Here is a 23,164-nt window from a genome sequence, read left to right as displayed (position 1 = left end):
ATATAATAATTTCACATGAAAAATAAATTTGTAGATCTATCTATAATTACAATTTTGTTTAATGAAGTTGATCAGTAAAAATTTGACATTCAGATTGTCTGTGTATTTAAAAAAACTTTTTAAACATTTTATGAGTGATAACTTGCAATTGTATCTCTTATGATGTCGTTCAAGAGACAATATCTTGAAATAACTCTGAACATTTATGCTTTACTTTAACTCTTTCCATATTTGTGTTCTTTACGGATTATGTACTGAAAGTTTAAACAAAATGGCACATCTGTGCGTTTTTGGAGTTTTTGTTTTTCTCATATAGAAACACAAAGGTTATAGTGTTATCTACATACATTTTTGAGAAATATTTAACTAAATTAGATATAGATATCATATTGACCGCTATGCAACATCCAAGACAGTTATATCTAAAGCGAAATGTAGTATAAGCTGCCATTTTGTTTATATTAACAACCGATGGAGAAAATATCACCTGTAAATCTGATAGATAAAAAACGTAACCTGAACAAAATAAACAATAACAACCAAAATATTTATTTGAAAAGTCATGGTCACCTTTTTATGGAGGCGTTTACGCCTGCCATATTACAATCACCTACGAGTTGTGACGTCACAATCTCTCACTTTCATTTTCGTTATATTTCCTTTCACAGTTCATTTTGTAGTTTCTTTCGGTACATATATGATGTAGTTGAACTATATATACATTTATGAAAACTATCAAGACTACAAATAAAGTGCTATTACATGAAAAAAGGTATATTCAGTATAAATTTCTCTTCGGCGGAAGCCCGGAATTTGAGACCTCTGGTGGTAATTTCTGTAACTAGGGGTAATGATTCGCTTATAATTAGTTCCAAGTATGAGGCAGGTCATTGTAGTCCGTCATTCAAAGTAGATGTGCACAGAAATGTATTAACTATGCTGATAATGTTTTGAACATTTCAGGAATTATTTTGAATAAACAATAAGAATAATGTCTTGTAAATATCTACACCTGCATCGATTTTTGCAAATCTATATTGAAAATACTGTTTGAAGGGAGATAACTGCGAGATTCTGACGTTACCTTACAGAGGACACTTGTTTAACTACTAGAAATAAGGATGGCATAACAACCAAGCGCAAACAAATTCCTGATTTTCATAATACCCTCCAGGTTTTGGCTAACAACATTTCTTTTGTTTACAACTTGGTAGTTTGTTCACGAGATTTTATGAGATTTAGCGATCACGTGTTCCGTCTGTTTACGTGAGCGAGCACTCTGTCAAAATGGAAGCACGTGGACACGGGCTTCACACGAAGCATCAAAATGATGTTTGTCGCTAGAAAGTAATATCTATCAACATGAATTAAAGGCAAGTTGCTTACAAAGTTTAAATCTGTTTGTTGACTCACTGAAATAAGTGTTTGTTTATTTAGGACGAAACTGTTTACGATAAGTTGTTCAAGCCTGGCCAGACCACAAAATCACAATATCTACTGCGATTATAGTCCGAATTTTCTGACGATCTTGCTATATACTATATGCAAACTTTAATCAGCTTTTAGGCGATATCAACCCCAGAACCCTTCGGATTACTGCGATAACTGATCGAAGTCCCTGTGTTTCAAATCCATGAATTGGTAGACCTACGTGATGGCGTGATGGAATTCGATCGTTTATTTTTTAAAACTAAGAAAACTGGCACATATCTGTCTTGGTGGTCATTTGTGCTGTACTTTCCCCGACAGAGACAATATACAGAATCTGGATTTCTGTGATAAGGTTTACTGCAGTAGCTACTCGCGCTCGTAATATATATGAAAATGCTAAATTATTATTGAACCAGCTTGTCTTATTTATATATTATTCAGCTCACGATTCAACCTTTTCAAATGTTTTCATGTAATATATATATACATTTGTATGCACCAAGCTGTGAAATGTTTGTATTACATAGAATATTTAAACAATACAAAGTAATTGTAGATTAACAAAATGTATACCAATTGCATTTTAACCTATTAGTACAACTTTTTGTTGTTTTCATGTAATATAACTTTTTGTTGTTTTCATGTAAAATGATAAATACATGTATATCTATTGGCAATCGATATCAAATCCATATAATATAAGACTTTCTCAAATATCAATATTCCTCATAACTTTCAAAATAAATCTATATTTGCTATTGAAATTTAATTAAAAATGTTTGATTTTCATGTTGCGAACATATCCCTTAAAATAATCATCAATCTCCTTATTGGTCTCCAGAAAGTGTGAAAATAAATGAAACTTGTTTGTCAATAATTCTATTTATTATGAATTCATGTATAACCATTTAGGTTTTTTCCAATGTTGACCTTTAAAACTATATATATATACAAGCAACAATCTGTGGGATGTCAAATATGGAAGGCTATAGCTGTTTCAGGATAAATTGCCAAAAATGCTTATAAGTACTGTTTCTTATCACTGATAACATATATTGGGTTTTCGACTATTATGTGTTATTGCTACTTAAGTGTGAATTTTTTCGGCTTAAGTGATAATGTATTTCTTTGTACTTATGTGCAACAGACATCGCGAGAGTTTAATTCTCGTACATATAATATTGACTCCTACAAAAAGAAGTTGAGTGATCATGAGTGGTTGACCTACGAGAGGCATTTTATCAAATCTCATATTGACCATACTGATTGCTCATGATCATATTTCATCCGGCCTAGTAAACTCTAGAAAAAACATCTTAATTTATGAAAGTAGCTAACTCATTTAATGTATGTGTAAAAATTAAGTATATATATATATCGTACAAAACCTCAAACTTCTAATATGGTAGATATGAAACATACATTTAGGCTGACTGCCTGATAATATAATACAATTTGTACAGAGTTTACAATCCTTTGACATTCAGCTCATAATATACACCATTCGCATGTGGGTTAATGTTGCATTTATAATTAAAAAGAACAAAAAACATCATGTTTTAATATAAATTCAATATTTAATGATTTCCCGGTTAGTTCTGTTTGTTTTTTTGATCGGATTTTAATGTTAGGTGTCCAACGTCTTTATCGGGATGTTTTCGTCGTTCCTCGTGTTTTCGCGTGGTCACGTGACCGGCACGAAGGACTACATTAACACTTGGTCGGTAAATATGGCCAGAGCACCCGACCAACGTATTTTGTCGTACAAACAAATATGATACACTTATTCATCGTGCTAAGAAACCGAGAAAAAGTGCTGTACATTCTTCTATTTATTCAAGTATGGTTACATAACGGCGTTATAAACTGGTGTTAATTGAAGAAATGTCGATTAATTGACTACTTTTTAAGTAATTTTGACGATGTTTGTCATTTTCGTAAGAATGTACAGCACTTTTCGTTGCTCTCATACAATTACCTTCACGCTCGTACCTGTTTCATACGTATTGATTTAGGGTAGTCGGGTGCTCTAGGACGATTCATAGAGCAAGTGTTAATGTTCATTCTCCAATATTGGAACTCTTCAGTGTTTTAAGTATCGAAATCGACATATAGAAACGAACAAACGTTCATAAACGAATGCAATGGATCGTAATTAATTCAATTAATTATTTACAGATGATTTCCAAAGACATAAGGTATAGTTAGAAGTTTTCGGCTGTACACATGCAAGTTTGTAAATTCGTCACTGTGATGAAACCACCGTCCTCGTCGTTGCCATGACAGCCGATCGAAGCTGCGATCACGAATGCACTGACAAAGTGAAAGTTGAAGTATTTTTCGCAACATGCGGTTTAAACTTAAAATTACAATCACACCTCATATTGATTGGGGTTGTTTAATCATACCTGATCAATTGAATTATCAGAAAACTAACAAAAACATTAAAAAACACAGAATGACGCTTTCGTGTCAGGCAGTGCAGACACAACGCGGGATCTGTAAACAATGTGACGTCATTGGAATGTACAAGTTGCAACAATGTACAACAATGTATATTTTACATGAATACACTAATGAGCAACAAAACGGGACGCAACATTAACCCACATGCGTTATAATTTGATCTGTCGTCATGCGTCGGTCTTCTTCTTAAGACCAAGATATCGCAGAATGGTGTACAAAAGGTTCTTAAGCTGTTTTATCAAAATTGTTAATTTCATGGCCCCCTATGTGTCGCATTCTCCCTGGGGAGAGGATACATTTTACTATAGTTTATATAGGAAACTCATCACACATATTTTAGCATAATTTGTTTCATTTTCATTGGAAATTGGTTAGCACGTGGTTAGGGCAAACTTTTCTCAATGACATATTGTCAGAGAATGTCAAGGCCAACGACTTGTTATGGGTTCGAATGTCAAAAATAAAAATCTCAAATTGATTATTTTTTTCATTTCATATGAAAGAACATAGTCCACTGAAACAGAATGTGCATATTTTATTGTCATCAGATAAAAATAAGGCAGAAAGATATGGCACTTGGAAAGGAATCATAAAGCTATTTTCTCCAGCCAAAATTAAAAAATAATCCAAAATTGCAGAATAAAGGTTTCTGCTCTTTTATCTATATACACATGAAGGCTTGATGTTTGGCGCATCGATAACGTATGGCTGGCTACAAATGTTATACTTATATTTGACCTTGACCTTCATTCAAGGTCACAGGGGTCAAATGATGAAAAAAATTCAAAGTTCTTTCAAAATTATTAATTTGGGTCACATTTTAAAGAATCGGCCCTTTTAAAGGTGTGTGCAATGTATCAATGTCAAATAATCAAAATGACGCAGATATGGCACTTTTAAAAAGAAATTCCTACCAAAATGAAAAAATGACCCAAAACTGCACATACACATGAAGGCTGGATATTTGGCAAACAGATACATGTAACATGTGTGACTGGCTACAAATATTGAGTTTATCTCTCTGACCATGACCTTCATTCACATTTTAAAGAACCGGCTCTTATGAAGGTGTGTGCGAAGTTTCAAGGCCAAATTATTAAAAATGATGCAGACATTTCCTTTAAAGAATGTTTTCTTGCCAAAATTAAAAATTATCCATAAATTGCAATTCAATTGTTGGCTCAAAAGGGGTGTCCAGCAAGATTATTGAGTTGGGATCTGAATGGTTTCACAGATAAAACAAGAGGCCCAGAGGGCCTGTATCACTTACCTGGTTTTATGAGATATGAAACAAGAATGATGCTTAAGTTAATTTGTCGCTGGTATTTCTATGTCAATATATCATAAGCATTTTATATGGGAACATGTACATTGGTTTATTGTTATTCTAAAAATGTCAATTTAGCGAAATTGACCTATTTTGGTCCCATCCTTCAGCCCCCGGGAGGTTAACCCCAACATTCGTACAATTTTGAATACCCACCCCATAACCATGCTACGATGCAAATGTAGGTTTTATACCAAATTGTGCAATTAATCCATGAAATGAAATTGACTTTGGGTACAACCCCATAGGGATTGCTACCACACCAATGTGAGTTATATCCATAACTTAGTTTCAGAGAAACCAATTGACCCCTTTTGACCCTGCCCCCCAGGGGTCAACCCCACCATTTTTACAATTTTGAATCCCTACCCAAAATGATGCTACCAGTCAAGTATGAGCTATATCGATTGCTTAGTTTCAGAGAAGAAGTTATTTATGTCAATTAAGCCAAATTGACCAAGAGATGAACACAATCCTGATGTAAAAATAGGCCCAGGGTTCTTTCCCCACCCCAAGGGACTTATACAATCATATTGAATTGATATCAAATATGAAAGTTTTCTTCAATATTTTGCATGTAAAACGCTGTATATTTATATACAGTACCTATAGCTACTAGGCTATTATCTACATCTTGGTGGTAAATTAAAAAGCAACAAATCACAAATCACAGTTTATTGTTAATATTGACATTGGATCTATTAAAATAGATGGAATTGATATCTAATTTTAAAATAATTGTCCTTAACAAATGAGGTCTTTGTTGAAAAAAAAGTGTAATAACTTTTAAAAGCCGTCAATCTAATTTTGATATTATTCTAAGATCAAAATAGAAAGGAATAAACAATTTTGTTTACAAGATATTGAAAGACATTGCACACTTTCAACAAAAAAAGTAGCAGACACTCCCTGTATTTTCAATACATATCGTGTATTGTTATAACTTATCGAAATGCATATCATATTGTTTCGACATTTCTAATACCCAGGCCTATAAAATATAAGTTTGTTTTAAACACATAAATGCAAATTTTGAACTACTTAAATATAAAAGATGGTTTAAAGTATGAATGTTAATGACATGTACCTAAGTAGAAGTTGATTTGAAAAAATTTAAAATGTTTGACTTCTTAAGTAAAGGTTTGATTGAAATAAGAAATGTTTAACTACTTTTAGAAGTAGGTTTGAAACTTTAAGATGGTTAAAACCATTATGTATATCGGAACAGTCTAAACCATTACATTCATCAGGACTGTGAAAACCATTATGTCCGGTTGGTTTGACACACTTAAGTGGAAATGTTTAGTCATGTTGATATCAGTTTAATTTGTATTCTTGCTTTATTTCAAATATCTCCTTTTACATCTGACTAACGCCTCCTACAGTACTTTCAGTACTTTGATTTATGTCATTGTATTGGATAATTGTATGTGTCGGGTGCTGATGTCAACAAATCAACACTTAAACAATGTCAGCTAATTAGCCTGTTGACTATGTAGTCACCAACGGGGAAGAGCTAGGGTACATTATTATGTTAACTATAGACGACAACTGTACGGAAAGATTTAACTTATAGTGTGTTGGTTAATGATTAACACTGCATGATTGTCCCACCAGACCTCAGTTTTCGGGGAAAAATGTTCAGAAATTCAAGTTAATGATTATTTCTGGACTAGATAGACTGGAGTGGTTACCCTAATATATATATATTTATGTTATACAGACAGATTCACTGGTGATAGAGAGACTACAGCAGTCACCTGACTTCTCCCAGGTATTTGGTATCGTCATGACAACGGCAGAGAGTGATATCCATTCTGGCAGTATGCCAGGTAAAAGAACCTTTGTAGTTGCTTTTAATAGGAAGATTTGAAATGTTGTCCATAAAACACTAGATTACATTATCTACTATATTCACCATGGGATAGAAGGTTGACATATATAGTATTCATTTTGTTTCTGGCTGTGTTGTCCTGATGCAATCTTGTTTGGGGCATATTTTTTAAACAGTTTTAAATTTCTTAAAGAAATTTAAAGCATATATGATATATATGGATCATTTCTAGCTAGTATAATCTGATCATTGAGATTATGATACTTAAGAATTACCAAAGTTCATGATCACCTATTACCTCCCTTGATCGATGCAAACATACTTTATATAATAGCCCATTGTCAGGGCTAAGACCAATACAGCATCATCAATTTACTATCAACAGATTTTCATTATGCTTTCTTATGGTAAACATATTGGCACAAAACTAAATTTGCCTGAATATAAAATCAACATTACACTGTAATTGGAGATGTCCACTGCATTACCAGTATATTTCAGTTTTGTATATTTTGTGTGCAGACCTAATTGCCGTCACTTAATTTAGATGTCTTTAATACAAACTTTTGATAAGGTGCAGGAATCCTATAGGGATGAACTTCACATACAACCTTCTCTCATTTCTGGCTCATTCTTCCAATTGAGATCCGCTTCAAACTTTGTAAATTGATAATTGCTGAATGTTATTTGAAAAGTGGACAAAAATGGTCCGTCTTTTATCTTTTGGTTTTGTGAAATTACTTTCAATTTTTGACAATTCTATTCCAATACTTTACTTGAATAAAAATATACAACTTGCAGATTAAGTATGAAACAAGGATAAACTTTCATCCAGACGATACATTGGCCCTCAGTCTACATGTATATCAGACCCCATCAACCCAACCTGATACTGATAACCTGGGCCAGTCTAGTGTCTGATATGAAAACTATAATTAAAGCCTATTTTTGATAAGATAAATCATGCTAATATGTTATAATTGATTAAATACTTGTTTAATGTATTTACTTTGTTATGAACATGTATGATTTCAGATTTGTCTTCCCGTAACTATGAATCTCTACAATCTCAGCTCAATAATATCCAGCAACACTTGAGTAGTTACCTACTGCAGGAGGAGGCCGCTATGGAAGACAGGATCCGGTAAGTACAACAGTACCTTGATATCAGGTACAGTATAATAGAATTCCATTTATAGAGGGAAGATAGGTTTCCTCCCCATCTGTCTGTCTGGCCAGCCGTCTGTCAGTCCATCCACTCAGTTTTCCACACTTTTCTCAGCCATGCTTTAATGTGTGTTGGCGAGAGTTGGTATGGTATGTAACTTCAGTATGAGTAGCTACAGATCAAGTTCGAGTTTCAGAGTTTTTGGGTCAAGGTCACTGTTACTATTTTTAGCGGGTGGCGTTAGGGGACATGTATTGCTTTAGCAATACCCAGCAGGCTTGTTTTTCAACTGCTATGTAAATAAACCTACTAGGCAGATTTTGATGACAGCATGTTTTATATTAATATGTCAATAAACCTACAAGGCAGATTTTGATGACAGCATGATTTATATTAATCCATGTTTATCTGCTTTATGATAACTGATCTACTAGGTATTGTAAATACAGCTGTTATTTTATCATACTAGCTGTACCTATCATAACATTCCATCCTTGAGTGGGGAAGGATATGCCTGCTACCATCTCACTGAATGTTGTTATAACAAATATTTATGCCCCCCCCCAAACTTATAGGATTAGGATGGCTTCTCTGATGTCCTATATCAATTAGTAAGGGTACATTGGAGGACCCAAGAATAAGACCTGTATCCTACAATGGGATTATCATAGGAGGCAACTAAAAGTTGACCCCTGCAGAATCTGGGGTTCTCTTCCATGTCTCTCCTGTACTTGCCGGACATTGAAGAGACCCTAATTTGCCTGTTTCCCTGATGGAACCCTTTAGATAATCATTTTCTCTATGTTCATTCTCTACTTCTCTTTTTTTCTTTTATCAAAATTTGACCCCCATACAAATAAACCTTGCATACCAACAGTACCAATCAAACCAGCCCTGTTTGCAGGTGTAGAGAAATTATTGCATTTTAAAATTCACTTGAAGACACTGAATACAGATTTAAGTCCTGATAGCAGCTGGTTCACAACGATGTAGTGGGAGACCTGAAATCAAGGCATCAAACTTTCATCAAAATCAGTTTGTGACACCTTATATCTTTTTGTTGCAGCACATATGAAGAGGAAGAGCGAGAACGTTTTCAGAGACTACAGAATAAAGTCAGAAATGATAAGAAGAAAATGGTCAGGTACAGTTAAATATTTAACAATCCTACATATATATATCGATAAGGTCATTGATCAAGTCAACATTAATTGTTAGTATGCATCCTACAGGTATGATAAGGTCAACATTTACAATAGTCAATTATACAGGTATGATAAGGTCAACATTTACAATAGACAATCCTACAGGTATGATAAGGTCAACATTTACTGTAGTCAATCTTACAGGTATGATAAGGTCAACATTAACTGTAGTCAATCCTACAGGTATGATAAGGTCAACATTTACTGTAGTCAATCCTACAGGTATGATAAGGTCAACATTTACTGTAGTCAATCTTACAGGTATGATAAGGTCAACATTTACAATAGTCAATCCTACATTTATGATAAGGTCAACATTTACTGTAGTCAATCTTACAGTTATGATAAGGTCAACATTTACAATAGTCAATCCTACATTTATGATAAGGTCAACATTTACTGTAGTCAATCCTACAGGTATGATAAGGTCAACATTTACTGTAGTCAATCCTACATTTATGATAAGGTCAACATTTATAAAAGTCAATCCTACAGGTATGATAAGGTCAACATTTACAATAATCAATCCTACAGGTATGATAAGGTCAACATTTACTGTAGTCAATCCTACAGGTATGATAAGGTCAACATTTACAATAGTCAGTCCTACAGGTATGATAAGGTCAACATTTACAATAGTCAGTCCTACAGGTATGATAAGGTCAACATTTACTGTAGTCAATCCTACAGGTATGATAAGGTCAACATTTACAATAATCAATCCTACAGGTATGATAAGGTCAACATTTACTGTAGTCAATCCTAAAGGTATGATAAGGTCAACATTTACAATAGTCAGTCCTACAGGTATGATAAGGTCAACATTTACTGTAGTCAGTCGTACAGGTATGATAATGTCAACATTTACAATAGTCAGTCCTACAGGTATGATAAGGTCAACATTTACAATAGTCAGTCCTACAGTTATGATAAGGTCAACATTTATAAAAGTCAATCCTACAGGTATGATAAGGTCAACATTTACTGTAGTCAGTCCTACAGGTATGATAAGGTCAACATTTATAAAAGTCAATCCTACAGGTATGATAAGGTCAACATTTACTGTAGTCAATCCTACAGGTATGATAAGGTCAACATTAACTGTAGTCAATCCTACAGGTATGATAAGGTCAACATTTATAAAAGTCAATCCTACAGTTATGATAAGGTCAACATTTACTGTAGTCAATCTTACAGGTATGATAAGGTCAACATTTACAATAGTCAATCCTACAGGTATGATAAAGTCAACCTTAACTGTAGTCAATCTTACAGGTATGATAAGGTCAACATTTACTGTAGTCAATCCTACATTTATGATAAGGTCAACATTTATAAAAGTCAGTCATACAGGTATGATAAGGTCAACATTTACAATAGTCAATCTTACAGGTATGATAAGGTCAACATTTACTGTAGTCAATCCTACAGGTATGATAAGGTCAACATTAACTGTAGTCAATCCTACATTTATGATAAGGTCAACATTTATAAAAGTCAATCCTACAGGTATGATAAGGTCAACATTTACAATAATCAATCCTACAGGTATGATAAGGTCAACATTTATAAAAGTCAGTCCTACAGGTATGATAAGGTCAACATTTACAATAGTCAATCCTACAGGTATGATAAGGTCAACATTTACTGTAGTCAATCCTAAAGGTATGATAAGGTCAACATTTACTGTAGTCAATCCTACAGGTATAATAAGGTCAACATTTACAATAGTCAATCCTACAGGTATGATAAGGTCAACATTTACTGTAGTCAATCCTACAGGTATGATAAGGTCAACATTTACTGTAGTCAGTCCTACAGGTATGATAAGGTCAACATTTACAATAGTCAATCCTACAGGTATGATAAGGTCAACATTTACTGTAGTCAATCCTAAAGGTATGATAAGGTCAACATTTACTGTAGTCAATCCTACAGGTATAATAAGGTCAACATTTACAATAGTCAATCCTACAGGTATGATAAGGTCAACATTTACTGTAGTCAATCCTACAGGTATGATAAGGTCAACATTTACTGTAGTCAATCCTACAGGTATGATAAAGTCAACATTTACTGTAGTCAATCCTACAGGTATGATAAGGTCAACATTTACTGTAGTCAATCCTACAGGTATGATAAGGTCAACATTTACTGTAGTCAATCCTACAGGTATGATAAAGTCAACATTTACTGTAGTCAATCCTACAGGTATGATAAGGTCAACATTTACTGTAGTCAATCCTACAGGTATGATAAGGTCAACATTTACTGTAGTCAATCCTACAGGTATGATAAAGTCAACATTTACTGTAGTCAATCCTACAGGTATGATAAGGTCAACATTTACTGTAGTCAATCCTACAGGTATGATAAGGTCAACATTTACTGTAGTCAATCCTACAGGTATGATAAGGTCAACATTTACTGTAGTCAATCCTACAGGTATGATAAGGTCAACATTTACAATAGACAATCCTACAGGTATGATAAGGTCAACATTTACTGTAGTCAATCCTACAGGTATGATAAGGTCAACATTTACAATAATCAATCCTACAGGTATGATAAGGTCAACATTTACTGTAGTCAATCCTACAGGTATGATAAGGTCAACATTTACTGTAGTCAATCCTACAGGTATGATAAGGTCAACATTTATAAAAGTCAATCCTACAGGTATGATAAGGTCAACGTTTACTCTAGTCAATCCTACAGGTATGATAAGGTCAACATTTACTGTAGTCAATCTTACAGGTATGATAAGGTCAACATTTACAATAGTCAATCCTACAGGTATGATAAAGTCAACCTTAACTGTAGTCAATCTTACAGGTATGATAAGGTCAACATTTACTCTAGTCAATCTTACAGGTATGATAAGGTCAATATTAACTGTAGTCAATCTTACAGGTATGATAAGGTCAACATTTACTGTAGTCAATCTTACAGGTATGATAAGGTCAACATTTACTGTAGTCAATCCTACAGGTATGATAAGGTCAACATTTACTGTACAGTACAGTTTAGTATTACTAATTAGCAGCCACTGACTCAATAGCTTTGAGTTTTAATGGATTATTGATTTATGTTTCAGTTTACTTCTAACAGCATCTGAGAATCAGTCAAAGGATACTGGTGTCAGCGGGAAAAGGAATCAAGGTACACATGTAGATCATTGATAGCTTCAGAATATATACATGTATTTGTTAAAAGTGGGTCATGTGAAGGTTACCAGGGGATATACAAACAGATTCGGTCCGTCCATTTGTCCATACATGTGGCATATCACGAAATCTGTTCAAGATTACTTCACAAAACATTCCACAAATCATTGAAGTGGTTTTGTTGTGCCTTTTGCTGTAGAGAGCTGTTTTCAGTTTCAGTATTTTCATGGTCACCATTAGCTAGCTAATGTGTACATTGGAAACAAATAGTAAATATTACTGATTTCAGCATTTGTAAAACTGTCGAGATAAATTCATGCAACTTTGAACACTCATCAGTTAAAGTGGTATAGAAGTGCTTATTGCTATGGGGGCATTTCAAATTGGACATTTCTTTGGTTACCATAGAAACACGAGTCAGATTAACTGGTTTAAGAATTTCCAGAGCAAATCTTTCTGGTACACACATCAGTCAAGTGGTCATGTACTGCTTCTGCTGAAAAGTAGTTTTCAGTTTTCTATTTCTTTGGTTACCATAGAAACAGTGGTCAGATACACTGATTTTGTCTTTTCTGGAATTTACATGTATCTCCATAACATATTTAAATGACTCCTGCTGTGGTGATGATTGACTACAGATTATCTGAATTCCTCCACTTTACACTATGTCATGTGTTTACAAGACTATCACTACTTCCATTCCATCATTACCAGATTGACTATTACCTCATGATATCCTGTTAAATCTCAGCGAGACATGCACATAACTGGACTCCATTGGCAGGGTATCTGACTGACTAAATAAAGAATAGTTTCTCGACACTGTCTTAGTTTCTTGTGGACAGTCTGATTTTTTTGTTGTAAATAATGTGCTATGTTGTTGACATAAATTGCTGCTGTTCAGTAAACCATCAGTCACCCATATTTGACACATCATGACATGGTATAATTCATTTGAAAAGAAATGTAGTTAAGAATGCATTTAGTATACACAACTCTTTTGAAGTCCAGTATTAAAAATGATAATTTTTTATTTTTATTGAATTATGGGGCTATTACACATCCCAATCCAGACTTTGACATTTCTTTGATCCTACTTGAGAGTTTCCTCCCTTCCCTCCTTATATACCCTCAGCTTCACTGACAAGTCCTAGGATAAAACAGGTGTATGATGTCTCGATCAGCTTTGATGAGTCAAAACAGTTGTATGATGTCCCTATCATCTCAGATGAGTTCTAGGACAAAACACCTGTATGATATCCCTAACAACACTGACAAGTCATAAAATCACATTACAGTTGTATGATGTCCCTATCATCTGTGACGAGTCCAAGAAGGACAAAACAGTTGTATGATATCCCTATCATCTGTGACGAGTCCTAGAAGGACAAAACAGTTGTATGATGTCCCTATCATCTGTGACGAGTCCAAGAAGGACAAAACAGTTGTATGATGTCCCTATCTTCTGTGACGAGTCCTAGAAGGACAAAACAGTTGTATGATGTCCCTATCATCTGTGACGAGTCCAAGAAGGACAAAACAGTTGTATGATGTCCCTATCATCTGTGACAAGTCCAAGAAGAACAAAACAATTGTATGATGTCCCTATCATCACTGACGTGTCCTAGAAGGACAAAACAGTTGTATGATATCCCTATCATCTGTGACGAGTCCAAGAAGGACAAAACAGTTGTATGATGTCCCTATCTTCTGTGACGAGTCCTAGAAGGACAAAACAGTTGTATGATGTCCCTATCATCTGTGACGAGTCCAAGAAGGACAAAACAGTTGTATGATGTCCCTATCATCTGTGACGAGTCCTAGAAGGGCAAAACAGTTGTATGATGTCCCTATCATCTGTGACGAGTCCTAGAAGGACAAAACAGTTGTATGATATCCCTTACAACTCTGACGAGTCCTAAAATTACAAAACAGTTGTATGATATCCCTATCATCTGTGACGAATCCCAGAAGGACAAAACAGTTGTATGATGTCCCTATCATCTGTGACGAGTCCAAGAAGGACAAAACAGTTGTATGATGCAGTTAAATTCACTTTGTCTCTACTGTATCTGACTTTCAATTGGTATTGAAAGGTTATTTATAGATAACTTGTGCATTTTTTGTAACAATCCTAGGATCTGGAGATGGGAGGAAATTGGACAGGAAGTCAGTTGGTAGTTCTTCCTCTGCTGTGGCTGTTCCAGGACAGGGTTCCAGACACCTAAATGTCAACAGGACTAAGTCTACACCGGTGCCAAAAATCCATTCCATCAGCGAGTACCAGGAGAATCCTGACTCAGAAGGTATACTACCTAGGCCATGTTAATACATTTTAGTTGTCTGGAGATTTGGTATAATATCTGCTTTATGATAATGAGCTCAGAAAAGCTTCCTGGCCATACATGGGTTAATGTTGTGACTATCTATGTGGAAGAGAATAAGCTTTAAACCTCACAGGTGATTATATACCTCTACACTTAGCCTTGATGGTCTGATAATCTAAAGGTTACTTGTGTTCTGTGTTGTATGACTGAATGGATTTAAAAAAACTTGGAATTGTTTACCTGAAAACCAGAATTAAAAAAAATATGCCTCCAGTTGTTTTGTTTTTCTTCTCCTTTATTTGATAATGACCCAGAAACATATTTTGTATATCTTTCTTAAATTAATTAATCACAGATTATTATAACAGATATAAATTGAAAAAGTTAATTTCAATAGCCCTATGCAATTTCAATGCATTTTGTGTGAGATATTTCCTCTGTGTAAAAATCGTGATTGTACAATAAAAATGTATACAAAACTGTGCATGTAAGCTTTTCACCATGTATTAGAAATTCATAGTTAAATCTTGAGTCATATGTTAAACTAGAACTAAGATCCGTGCTGCTTTGGAGTGTTTTGGGCAGATAATCAATTGATCAGACTATGAATTTATACAATCATAAACTTTTTATCATTCTTCTTTTATAATTCATCTGGAGTGTTGAACAGAAGTAATAAAATGAAATTTTCCACTCGTGTATACAATGATGTCTGATGTATAATATATATAGTTTAATAAAATTATCCATTACTATTAGGGTCATGGTCGGTGCTTCAATGTTTGTTGTAGATGCTTTTACTAGTTAAATGTTAGCTCCATAGACTTAGATATGGTGAAAAGTAATGTTGTTGAAGTCTTAATTGATAATTGTATATGTAGTAAAATGCTATACTGTTTTAGGCATGTTTATGTTGGATGATGATGGGGGCGATGGACCAGAGGCTTTCTATTCCTCTGAAGATGAAGATGAGGAAGAGGAGGAGGAGGAAGAAAGTAAGTTATACAGATTTATACCAAGATCATTGGAATATTAAGAATGTGAGAGATTTTGACCTTAATTAGGTCCAATATCATTCATTGATTAATGTTATTTGTTAACATCCTTGAAATTCCATGGGTTGTTTGTTCCCCTTCCCAAAGGGCAAGGGAGCTGATGCTGTTGTGCGGGGTCTAGCATCAAATGAATGACCCTGACATACATTCAAGGTCTCAGGGGTCAAAGAGGCTAAAATCTTAAAACAATTTCTTCTCAATAACCAAGAGCCCCACAGACCTGATTTTAGCTCTGTAGCATGCTTGGTTGAAGGGCTAACAACAACCAAGAGGCCTTGAGACCTCATAATGAATCTATAGCATGCTGAAGTGAAGGGCTAACCAAGTTTGTTTAATGTATTACCTTGACCTACATTCACGATCACATGGGTCAAATATGCTGAAATCTTTAATGAAGTTTTACATGACTTCTTCTCAATAACCAAGAGGCTCATAGACCTGATATTGGCTCTATCATTCTGGGTAAAGGGCTAACAAATATACATATAGCACACACTCAAAATGTTTTTAGAAAACGGAACACACTCAGGTACCATATATAACATCAATCTGACAATACATGAGTACACACCTGTATATGTACATTAACAGTTGTGAACTACATGATTAATTAGGTAGGATCTGCTAGATGTTTTAATACAGAAAACCAGTTTAGCGCTTCAGATATGTGTTGTGTACAATGATTACTGTCCCTATGTTGTCTTTTAGAATGTTTAGAAGTCTGTTTCTATTTAAAACTATTGAATAAAAAATATCTCTAGTATTTACTGATCTATCTTTAAAGGACCGAGGGAGAGAAGGAGTATGACTCCAATGAAAACTTCCATCTATTCCTCTTCTATGCCCATTTCTGTACCAATCTGGAATAGGACTGGTCTGGATGATGGTGTGACCGACAGTGATAAGGTATGTACTAGTAAATCTGACTTGATACTCGATTCTAGACTTTGTCATACACCAGATTTCATTTGTTCACCTGTTGAGTAATCACCTCAAAGTGAACCAAGTTTTGGCCTAAGGCCAGGGAATTAAGGGGGATACATTTTTGAAATGCCTATAATTTGCATCAATTAACAATTACTAAAGGATTAGGAGTGCATGCTCTTAAGGCAATGTAATGTTGATTTGGTTTTTTGTGTATGTTTTCATTAAATAAATTGGCACTAAAATTCAGTTTGAAATTCTAAATTGATAACAATACATTCACACTCTCTTGTTTAGTATACACAATTCACAATAATTATTGCTATCATTGCAGGGCTAGGTATCATAAAATGATCATTAGGTGGGGAAAATAATTACCTTTTTTCCATTTTTTTCACATTTTCTTTTATTTCATTAGTGTAAACTGTAAGCCTTTTATGATGGTTGTGGAGACCAATGACCAGCTATTGATTGCTGTCGTCTTTTCAGTTGACCCCGAGTGACCCTGATCAGATAGCTGCCTCCATGCAGGCTCTCGCCCAAAGTATTACAAATGATGAACGCTACATCTTCGGTGATCGACCACGTCCGAGGCTGAACACTGGGGACTTCAAGCGCCCAAATCTCAATGCGAAAAGCTACAAGTGAAGATAAAATGTTGTGTATGGACAAGTTGACTACACCTTACAAAATTTTGGTCATTGATTTTACCTTAAAATTTTGTGACTGAGAAACAGGGTCGTATGCAGATATTGTTGGACCTAAGGTGGATGATGTTCTCATTTTGATTTGTTATGACAATTTAGAGGACACGTCTAGTTTTCATTATTGGTGCATTCATATAGAGAGATCTGTTATACAGAGGACTATTAAATGATAGATGTAGACAGATATCTACCGTAGAAAGATCTTGTCTAGGGATTATAAGTGCGCGAGTATTTTTACATAAATCGTATGTATGCAGGGATCTTGTATGAAGAAAGATCATCCTAACAGATCTTGTTTATCCCTAATTGCTACTAAATGAAGAAGGCCGTATGTTTACACACCATCGATTATATCCTAGGCAGGGTTATCCTTTATATCTTATATATTCTTTTAACATAAACTGCCAAATTTGCATGCAAGGATCTGTTGAGTATCACATATGAAACCTTCATGCCATTTCTCACAGTACTATCAATCATCAGAAAAAGTCAATAATTTTATATACAAATATACCTGCTTGGAATCTAAGCCATGTGTCCCAGTATGCACCGAGTTACGGCCCTTTGTTCATCTGATGCCAGAATTTGATCAGATGTCTGGGAACTATGGATGGCTAACAATAACCCTGCCTTGTTAACAATGTCTTGTACAAAGATCAGAGAGGAAGTATTTTGTGAACAGACTCTGTGGAGGCATCAACATACAGTAAATATCATAATAGATCTTTCAAATTTATGTGTGTAGCAAGATGTTATAAATACAAACCTTGTTTATATCACAAGTTTGATAGAAAGCCTTTTATATGCAGTTATTGTTTACTGTACATGACGATCATGTGGAGATGTTATTGGAAAATTTGGTATTTTAGAGATTAGTCTGGATACGTGAGAAAATCACTGAGCTTAGACTAGGTATTTCTTTTTAGCTCAGATAAATCTGACTTTATTGTGTATTTTTTGAGAAATTTGGATAAAGGTAATGTTAAGAGTGAAAGTTTTGATGAATCGGGTTGTACTACTAACAAGTTTTAATTTCTGTTACATGTGCTGAGTTTGTTGTGTTTTACCAAATTTAATGTGACTTGTATAGGATATTACTACATTGTGTAACTGGTGGATACATTTTATGTCTGGGTATTTTACTGTTCAAAATATGAACAAAATGTAAAAAAAATATTGGCTTTGTGTATCAATACTCATGGCCATTACCTTTAAGTGAGTCGTTAACTTTACAAAATGTAATTATACAGTCGCAATTGAAAACATGGAATTGTACAGAAACTGGAATTTTTTTTTCTCCAATTTTTTTTTTTTTTTTTTACTTACCGGTAAATTTCTTTTGCATAAACATCTTTTTTACAACCTAATTCTTACCATCTTACTATCACTAGTACTGTTACAGAAAAAAAAATTTAACAGGAAGGAGAAACAAAAAATGTCCTGCCCCAACTGGGGATTGAACGAATGATGATCTCTCCCTCAACAAATACCCTACCACAAGCTAAAGGGAAATTCCTCACCAGGGATGGACATAGCCCTTACAGAAATGTTTAGAAACAATTAAATATACATCTTTTTGATCATGTATATATACCCGATATGATATGATTTCTATATTATATAACTGTGAATGTAAAAAGGTCACAGGTCGCTGTTACAGACGACTATAGTAATTATGTACATGGCCAGTGATCTCCCTGTACCTCGTGTCTCAATCATATTTTCAGGAAGGTTTAGTAATTGATGGTATTCGTAGGATATCCCATCACTTCATCATGGCATTATAATTATTTTTTATTGTTTTATAATGTAGCACATGTTTTTAGTTGGTTAGTGATTGTTTTGCACAGCTCTAAAAGGATAATGAAGGCTTGTTTGTTTGATTATTGGTTAACACTTAAATCATAGGTGACATACACTTTACAACATTTTCACTCCAACTTCTACATTTTGTACATGAAAAAAACATTTAACTCTGGAATAGAAAGTATTTAACTCTGAATCAAGTAAAAGATATTTAACTCTCGAGTAAATACAATATGTAGAAAGTTTATGTATAAACTGTATTTAAAATATTTTTCATCAAGCAATCAAAAATATTCCGTCAATTATTATGTTTTTCATGATAAAGATACTGTACATGCTTCAATAACGAACATTTTGTTGAGACAAGGAATGCTTTATCATCATTTTACAGTAGGAAACATGGACCTATTGTGATATCTGATCACTAGATAGTTTAGTATGAAAATAACACAAGGTGTTATAAAACCTTACAGAATGATATACATTACAGAGGCAAGGTGGTCTAGTGGTAGGATGTAGGGCTGTGTGACCTCATTGTCACTAGTTCGAGTCCCAGCACAGTGGTCTAGTGGTAGGATGTAGGTTTATGTGACCTAAGTGTCACTAGTTCGAGTCCCAGCACAGTGGTCTAGTGGTAGGATGTAGGGCTGTGACCTAAGTGTCACTAGTTCGAGTCCCAGCACAGTGGTCTAGTGGTAGGATGTAGGTCTATGTGACCTCAGTGTCACTAGTTCGAGTCCCAGCACAGTGGTCTAGTGGTAGGATGTAGGTCTATGTGACCTCAGTGTCACTAGTTCGAGTCCCAGCACAGTGGTCTAGTGGTAGGATGTAGGTCTATGTGACCTCAGTGTCACTAGTTCGAGTCCCAGCACAGTGGTCTAGTGGTAGGATGTAGGGCTGTGACCTAAGTGTCACTAGTTCGAGTCCCGGCACGGTAGTCTAGTGGTAGGATGTAGGGCTATGTGATCAAAGTGTCACTAGTTCGAGTCGTGACACAGGCGCTGTATTGTATCCTTGAATAAGATACTTTACTCTGTTGTGTACAGTTCGTACGGTAGTGTAAGAAATGTTGTGTGTAAGCTATTAGTGCCAAAATGACAGCTCTGGCTGTATGCTCCATGTGGAGTTGAGAAAAGGCATAGGCTTGTTGCTATAGACAGGTTGACCACCGATGATCATTTGTGAACTGCTTTGAGATTGCTATGCTGCTGTATTATAGTGGTATATCAAACCTTCATCATTATGTTCTTATAGTTTAAACATTAAGATATGTAATAAACATGCTCATTGATGAACAGGGTTACCTTGTTCATTGACACATGTTTGTAGAAACAACTGACAGTGTACAGAGTGTATGATGTCTTTACTAAAGTCAGTCTGTCACAGCGACTGGATTGTCTGGAGTCTGTAGATGTCTTTACTAAAGTCAGTCTGTCACAGCGACTGGATTGTCTGGAGTCTAGATGTCTTTACTAAAGTCAGTCTGTCACAGCGACTGGATTGTCTGGAGTCTGTAGATGTCTTTACTAAAGTCAGTCTGTCACAGTGACTGGATTGTCTGGAGTCTAGATGTCTTTACTAAAGTCAGTCTGTCACAGTGACTGGATTGTCTGGGGTCTGTAGATGTCTTTACTAAAGTCAGTCTGTCACAGTGACTGGATTGTCTGGAGTCTAGATGTCTTTACTAAAGTCAGTCTGTCACAGTGACTGGATTGTCTGGAGTCTAGATGTCTTTACTAAAGTCAGTCTGTCACAGTGACTGGATTGTCTGGAGTCTAGATGTCTTTACTAAAGTCAGTCTGTCACAGTGACTGGATTGTCTGGAGTCTAGATGTCTTTACTAAAGTCAGTCTGTCACAGTGACTGGATTGTCTGGGGTCTGTAGATGTCTTTACTAAAGTCAGTCTGTCACAGTGACTGGATTGTCTGGAGTCTAGATGTCTTTACTAAAGTCAGTCTGTCACAGTGACTGGATTGTCTGGGGTCTAGATGTCTTTACTAAAGTCAGTCTGTCACAGTGACTGGATTGTCTGGGGTCTGTAGATACAACTGTACAGTGTGTTGGATGATGTCTTTACTAAAGTAAACAGCAGCTTGAGAGATAGAATATAGCCAACAAAAATATATAGGGTAAAATGTTGTGTTTGATAGAGTTTGTAGCGGCCGCTATGACCTTTTTACTGTGATCCACATGTGGCTCTTGTGATGATAAGCGTGGTTAGTGGTGCTGTACAGGAATATTGCTGAAATGCCTTGCTGTTGTATTTGTTTCATTGTTTTTATACCTGCTTAAATCCATGCTGTGTTCTTCCAATCTCCTGAACCTGTGATGCAGAGGGTCAGGTACCTTTGTGTAGTTGTTGCTTCAACAAGTCCATGGAAACTTGTGCCCTAAGACATTAAAATAAAATTTAAGAAGCTCCAACAATGTAAAAATGATTGTTCTGAACATGTTCTTAATGTGCTAACAACCGTTATTCAAGAATTTTTCATTTGGAGTTGGTAAATAATTGGTTTTGGTTGTGGGATCCAATCGTTTTCACTCATCTGTGCTAGTCTAACCTTGTGATGCTGTGTCAATTTGACTTCAGGACTACATCAATTCATTGACAGCTTTTACTGCTTAATATAGGAACTGTTAAAAATAAGGTATGAAGCTCAATGACATGAATATTGCCATTTGTTCATTTATTTTAAATGATTGATAAAGTTACACTGGCACTAAGGTAGATTTTAGATTTGAAATAAAGTACTAAATTTGAAAACTGAATTTGACGAACATAAAATGCCATAACTATACAGACTACATACACAGTGTTTAGAAAGTTGATATGATTGTTCAACAGAATTAATGTCTCAAATTCTATCTTTCACATTAACTGAAATCACCTCTAAAGTTGTATTAAAACTTCATACTCAACGTTAACCAGATCCATTACCTTGTTTACATCTAAAAATACAGTTTTTCAGTATTCGGCCAAGCCTCCCGTGTCCTTTTGTCAGATCAATAATTGTATGAGGGTATGATAGTATACTTTTAGGTTGCCAAACGACCAGATGTTTACCAGCATTGATGGGAGTAACCTCCCCTGGATGTCTGTCAATGTTACAGCTTCTCTACAAATAAAGAAGGTTATGCAATTTTGTCTTTTGTTATATTTTCGTAAAAAAAATCATATGTTAAACTCTGCTACATGTATGTGTTACATGTACTTGATACACGTATGTGTTACATACAATGTATATGTATTACATGTATGTGTTACAAGTATGTGTTCATGTATGTGTTACATGTATGTGTTACATGTATGTGTTACAAGTATGTGTTACGTGTATGTGTTACATGTACATTATATATGTATGTGTTGCGTGTACATGATACGTGTATGTGTTAAAACATGAAGCCCATGGGCCTTAACGTTCTGAGTCAGTATGACAAAGCCCGACCCATCAGCCCCTGGGGGCTGGGTGAGTTAGGGCCAATATGTGCATGCCATGAGCCTGCCATCCCATACTGATAACCAAGTTTTAATTATTTTCAATAACAATTCAAACAATGATGCCCAACAGAGTGACTCTCCTATATCAGTATACATTTAGTAAAGACTACCCCCTCCCCAGGAGGAAACGTGAGACCCCAGCGTCATGAAATTCACGATGATGGTTGGCCATGAAAAATTTCTATAAAATTTTACTGAAATCGGCCAGTGGTCGACGTCAGCGCGTCTTTGAGGAAATTGTAATGGA

The 23,164-nt window shown here is 35.0% G+C and overlaps 1 protein-coding gene across 2 annotated transcripts in view; it reads left to right on the top strand.

The window, feature by feature from the left end:
• Window positions 1-22,558, top strand: part of LOC117336208 — a 40,754-nt gene extending 18,196 nt beyond the window's left edge. For both annotated transcript variants that reach the window (XM_033896657.1, XM_033896658.1), the window contains 8 exons: window positions 6,948-7,056; window positions 8,094-8,202; window positions 9,293-9,370; window positions 12,529-12,593; window positions 14,737-14,904; window positions 15,828-15,920; window positions 16,765-16,886; window positions 17,394-22,558. In XM_033896657.1, coding sequence (XP_033752548.1) covers window positions 6,948-7,056; window positions 8,094-8,202; window positions 9,293-9,370; window positions 12,529-12,593; window positions 14,737-14,904; window positions 15,828-15,920; window positions 16,765-16,886; window positions 17,394-17,552 — 903 coding nt within the window. In that variant the 3' untranslated portion in view covers window positions 17,553-22,558. The remainder of the gene's footprint in view (window positions 1-6,947; window positions 7,057-8,093; window positions 8,203-9,292; window positions 9,371-12,528; window positions 12,594-14,736; window positions 14,905-15,827; window positions 15,921-16,764; window positions 16,887-17,393) is intronic.
• Window positions 22,559-23,164: the final 606 nt, after the last annotated feature.

Source organism: Pecten maximus, chromosome 10 (genome assembly GCF_902652985.1).
Source record: "Pecten maximus chromosome 10, xPecMax1.1, whole genome shotgun sequence".
In the NCBI taxonomy this organism is placed as follows: Eukaryota; Metazoa; Mollusca; class Bivalvia; order Pectinida; family Pectinidae; genus Pecten; species Pecten maximus.
This window is presented reverse-complemented; position numbering and strand designations above follow the sequence as displayed.